This window comes from Lactuca serriola, chromosome 3 (assembly GCF_051521515.1).
Source record: "Lactuca serriola cultivar US96UC23 chromosome 3, Lser_US96UC23_V15, whole genome shotgun sequence".
Classification (NCBI taxonomy): domain Eukaryota; kingdom Viridiplantae; phylum Streptophyta; class Magnoliopsida; order Asterales; family Asteraceae; genus Lactuca; species Lactuca serriola.
In genome coordinates, this window is record NC_136410.1 from 63,785,234 (window position 1) to 63,790,449 (window position 5,216).

Genomic DNA, 5,216 nt, shown 5'->3' on the forward strand with positions numbered 1-5,216 from the left:
GTCAACTTTCAGTTGACCCGACTCGCCGAGTTGGCTATCCAACTCGCCGAGTCCCTATCCAATCGATTGTCCTGGATCTCGTCCCTACTCGTTGAGTTAGGCGTTGACTCGACGAGTTCTTCTTCTAAACTGAGGTTCAAGTCCTTCATCCTACTCGCCGAGTTGTATGATCAACTCGTCGAGTTCATCTTCATCCGATGAACACTTATGCTAAGACTCGCCGAGTTGTATGAACAGCTCGCCGAGTTCATCTTCATCCGAAGAACACTTATGCTGCGACTCGCCGAGTTGTATGAACAACTCGCCGAGTCTGTTCTTGATGTGGCACTCACCACATATGTCGTATGTAGTGGGTATAACGGATGGCCTAATGATTAGTAATATGTATAATGGATGGTCTTGGAAAAAAAGTCCAAAAAGGTCCTATGCTCTTGGTCATTGTCCAAATTGTATGAGTTTTTACTTTAGGGTATATCCAAGGACATAGCCACTATGCAAATCTCCATAAAAAGGCAAATAAGTAAACTTCCATGCAGCCCAGCCTTATAGTGTAATGAGTTAAGATAGGGCTTAGGGCCCCAATTGTAAAGGACCTCGTTTAATTTCAATAAGCTTCTCGTTTTTAAAAAATCATGTTGCAAGATCAAATCAATACACATCCCACTCACCCGGCGATTCAACTTCTATTCTTTTCCTCCCTTCTCTAATCGATTCTGCGATTCAAGCCTTCAAGGGTTCAACTGTTCAAGGCACCAATCAAGCAAGCGATCGCTGATTTGTTGTTGTCTGCACTCTTCACTCCTCGGTTCTTCTTGCTTCTTCAATCTTCCTTCTCGGTTTTTGTTGATGTTGATGATCTAGAGAGTGGCGATCTGGATTCTGGACTGCCACTATTCTTCTCAATTCTAATATGCTCTCACTGAAACAAAGAAACGGTATTATCTCTTAATCTCAATTAGGGTTAATCTTTTGAGTTTTAACAATGGACATTACAGTTTAGTGGTTTAAACAACCACAAATTTTTTTATTGTAAGTTATTAATCCATGGACCATTTGATTGCAGCATGGAATTTTGACATTGGCATACTACATATGCCGATATCTAAAACTCCCACTCAAAACCACGATAAGTTATTAATCCATGGTATTATCTCTGAATCTCAATTATAGTTAATCAAAGGACCTCAAATTTTTGATTCGCTTAGAGCCCTCAAACTCGTTGAACCGCCCTGCTTCCATGGATGATTCACACTACTAGTTCGCCAATATTATCCTGTCTCATTCGTCAATATTATCCTCCAAGTGTGCCATAATTGGGTATGATATTGATTCAAAAGATCCAGATATAAACTACAATCATAGACCAAGGTATTTTACAGTGAGGTCACATCTAAAATGAAAACATTTAATTGATCAACAAACTGCAACAGTTTTCATACACATGTTACATTGTTACATATTACATATTACATATACTGGCTACTGAAACACAAATATATAACAACACTACAAGTCTACACTACCACACATTAGTCCAATTAAAACATTCAGGGTCTTTTAAACCAAGAGTTTTAGAATCCTACACTTCATTTTCATCTTCCACGTCATCAACATCAACATCATCTTGTTGAAAAATCCACTGCTCAAGTTCATCAACCTCCTCATAATCATGCATATAAATATCATCCAAATTATCCCACTTATCAGTCCCAAGCTCTTCCCCACGTGTCATCAAATGCAAAAACGGTCTATTCAAACCCAACGACTCAACCAGCTCATGATTCATAGCAGCCGCCACTCCCAACCACCTCAACCCAGGAAAATACGGTCTCTTCAACCACTGAAAAGCAAGCTTCGAAATCCCACCACAGTTATAAATATCCAACGACCTCAAACTACTCCCATGCCACCTGTCACCATCCGCCATCGTCATCGACGCCAACGCCATCACCGCCATGTCACCGATCAGCGGACACTGTCTCATCTTAAGGTCAACAAGCGGAATCCGATTCTTCACAAGCAAAAGCACACCCGCATTCGTAAGATCCGGTAAATTTGACAAATCCAACTCCCGTAATCCCCGATTCGACCCGTTGTTAAAAAGAGAAGAAATACACCTACATGTCAACCTCTTACACCCTCTAATTGATAACTTAACCAAAGTGCTATTTTCACCTTTATTTAAATACGATAAACCCACGTCACTCACGTCTGTTCCATCTAACAACAAAGTTTTAAGTTTCGGAAGTTTGCTAATGGATTCAACCGCTTTATCACCGATGTTTCTAGAGTCTCTAAAGTCAAGCACATTGAGATCCGTATTAAGTGCTAATTGTAAAACGGCTGAATTCGTTAAGAGGTTACAACATCTTAAGCTCACGAGAGTCAACGCGAGGGAAGTCGCGTACATGTCGTGAAAAACAAGATCGGTCATGCGGGTCCCGTTGAAGACTTTGAGTTTGTATAGGTTTTTGCACGCGTGGAGTAAAGTTTTGAAACCGGTATCGGTGACCTGGCAGAACCCCGCAAGACATATCGCTTCGATGCTTGTACACCTGTCGGCCATGAATAAAATGCCTTGATCTGTAACTCTTCTGAAGAAAGTTGGATTGAATTCTTGGCTCCGGATGAGTGAGAGGTGTTTTAATCTTCCGTGTTTGTCGAGTAACTGAAGGCCTTCGTCTGTAAGGTCGAATGTGAGTCCGGGTTCTACAATGGGTTGATCGCGAAGGTCTAAATGGGTTAAGTGGATGAGAGTTGATGAGATTATGTTGATCATGGTGTTGGAAATGTAGTCGACTGAAAGGGAGAGTTTATGGATGTTTGGAAATATTGGAGGGGGGATGTTAATGTTATGATTTGGTTGATGATGTGGCGATGTTGTTGGGGTTAGTAACTCGGTTACCATTAACTGAGTTATGTATCCGATTTGAAGGTAAGTGAGTTTTGTGGAAGCTAATGTCCATACACGTGCGAAATCAGGACGCCGAAATATTGAGACATCAAACATTAAGATAAGTTCCTGAGAAAAGAAGTATAAAAGTTGAAGGAAAAACATATATATATATATATATATATATATATATATATATATATATATATATATATATATATATATATGCATTAAGATGGAGTTAACTTAATGGTCCCATAAGTGTGATGTTTTTATTGCATTTAAGAAGTGACTTTGGTGATGAAATTGAAACCTTACTTCCAATTGAGTGCAACCCCTGAGTAACTCTTCTAGGTCACAAACATCATGTAAGTGTCCTCGATTATCAGCTATAGAACTCACATACAGAGACCTGGAGAGGATATTATTGATGCTGCTAATTAATTGTGTAAAGTTGAAATTTTTTTATCGATAAACATGTTTAGATTCTGTAGGATCTAGCATATGAATTTGAGTCTACAAAGATGTAATCTGGATCCCGTTGTTAAATTCAATGTGGAAGTCATTTAAACAGCTATAATAAGAAAGAACAACAAAAAAAATTTGAGTATCAAAAACCTTATCTCTAACTATCTAAGTTACACATTGAGGAAGTAATAGAGAATTGAGAGGAATTATAGTGAACCATTTGCCAGAAAACGTGTTCATCAAATTCTTCTGAAAAAATTTACTTTCAGTTTGGAAGATAAATTAGTCCTCTTTCGTGTGAGGGAAATAAGGATTTGTATATAACTTGTCGATAATTCAGATTATATTTGGATTATTACAGGTTCGTATTGCGAAAACCTAGAAAAACATATTTCGGATCAGAGAAAACCTAACTTTTGTGGAATCAAACATAGTCGTATACAATGATGGCTTAAGGAGATAGACAACAACCTTAGGTGTTTGCATCGTGCTCCGACCTCAGAAAGAAGCCTCCCGCTAAATTTGAAGCAATTCCGAAGCGACAGTTCAAGCAATCCAGGCTGAAGAAGATAATCGATCGACGATTCATTCAGCCTCCTACAGTCTAGTTTCAGGCTTCGAAGCGAAGCGTTCGGTAGCAACAAACCTCGTAAACGATCAATTGGGGGTGCAATTTCCTGGGGAAACATATTGGTTCCCGAAAAAGAATCAATCAATCAATCAAAGTGAAGATTAAAGGCAGATCATTTCAAAAAAAAGTTTCTATGTTTATGTATATCAACAGAATCAATATATTACCATCAATGCTGCAATTTCCTTTTTCTATAAACGAAATAAAAGTTATTTTACAATTTAATGGGATAGAAGTTCATTACGAGAAGGTGGAAATTTGGGAGGAATTTGAAAATGTCTTGAGCGCAAACGCGAAAGCTTTGGCAAGTGAGGGAGATGGCACAGATTGAAGATACATCAAGTTTCGTCATTATTGTGGCGACGACTTCCGACGAGAGTTGATCGAGACACATTTTTCCACCGTTCTGCTCTGCCGGCGATTTGTTCTTCACTTTCACCCTCCGATTCGAGGATTCCGCCATTTTATGCCTCTCACACACAGATCCTTATCTTCGGCTGAAAATCAGGTGGGAGGAAGGGATTTAGGACAATAACTGCATCGGATCTAAAAAGTGATTTCATATAGATGTTTTGGAGAAAAAAACCGGATATATTGCGTGTGGGTGTATTTTGACTATTTTCTTATTTTTTTTGTTTTTCTTGTTTGTTTTGGGAGGAAGGGATTTAGGACAATAACTACAATTATTAAAAAAAAATTAAGCTAATCTTTTTTTAAAAAGTTAACATTTTATTAAAATTGTAATCGTTTTTGCCAATGTCCTAAAAACTCGCTATGGCTTCAAGTGGTATAATGACAATCCAATTCATACACAATAATTTACTTATGATATTTATTCGGTCATTATTCTTGTATATCCAATGATATGTTTGGATAGATGAATAAATGTCATAAGCCAATTATTGTGTATGAATTCAATTATTGTATATGAATTATCTAAATTACACCGATAAAAATATTTACTAAGGCTTGGAGGAGTGGATACGGTAGAGGATGCACTCTCTTGTCACATTTGCTTGAATATCGTCCTCCTCATTGCGTTTTTGGTGCGGTAGAGACCGCAGTCAGACTTTTTTTTAAAAAAATGTTTTTTTTCTTTTTAAACTTTTTAAATTGATTGTGGCACCACTCATTGGGTGTGGCATGAAACCACGCTTTTGTGGTAATTGTTGACGTGTCGCCTACGTAGTAATGAAGGGAGTGCAACTTTTGTGGCATCATTTC

General features: G+C 38.1%; 1 protein-coding gene across 3 annotated transcripts; it reads right to left on the bottom strand.

Moving 5' to 3' along the window:
• Window positions 1-1,389: 1,389 nt before the first annotated feature.
• Window positions 1,390-4,564, bottom strand: LOC145092474 (F-box/RNI-like superfamily protein). 3 transcript variants are annotated; one of them, XM_079030411.1, is made up of 4 exons: window positions 4,237-4,564; window positions 3,833-4,038; window positions 3,212-3,305; window positions 1,390-3,022 (listed from the first exon to the last, which is right to left on the bottom strand). In XM_079030411.1, exons 1-4 carry the CDS (start codon window positions 4,453-4,455, stop codon window positions 1,580-1,582), a joined length of 1,962 nt encoding a protein of 653 aa, XP_078886537.1. In that variant the 5' UTR covers window positions 4,456-4,564; the 3' UTR covers window positions 1,390-1,579. The 3 variants fall into 3 exon arrangements, with proteins under 3 accessions (XP_078886537.1, XP_078886538.1, XP_078886540.1); XM_079030412.1 differs by having other exon boundaries at window positions 4,160-4,296; XM_079030414.1 differs by lacking the exons at window positions 3,212-3,305; window positions 4,237-4,564 and having other exon boundaries at window positions 3,833-3,984.
• Between the last annotated feature and the right edge of the window lie 652 nt (window positions 4,565-5,216).

Excerpts from the sequence above, each read along its gene's own strand:
- LOC145092474 (XM_079030411.1), bottom strand. The coding sequence starts at position 4,455 with ATGGCGGAATCCTCGAATCGGAGGGTGAAAGTGAAGAACAAATCGCCG. Across the intron at positions 4,039-4,236 it reads TCCCAAATTTCCACCTTCTC|GAAATTGCACCCCCAATTGA; the intron begins GTAATGAACTTC and ends ATGTTTCCCCAG. Across the intron at positions 3,306-3,832 it reads GCACGATGCAAACACCTAAG|GTCTCTGTATGTGAGTTCTA; the intron begins GTTGTTGTCTAT and ends TATCCTCTCCAG.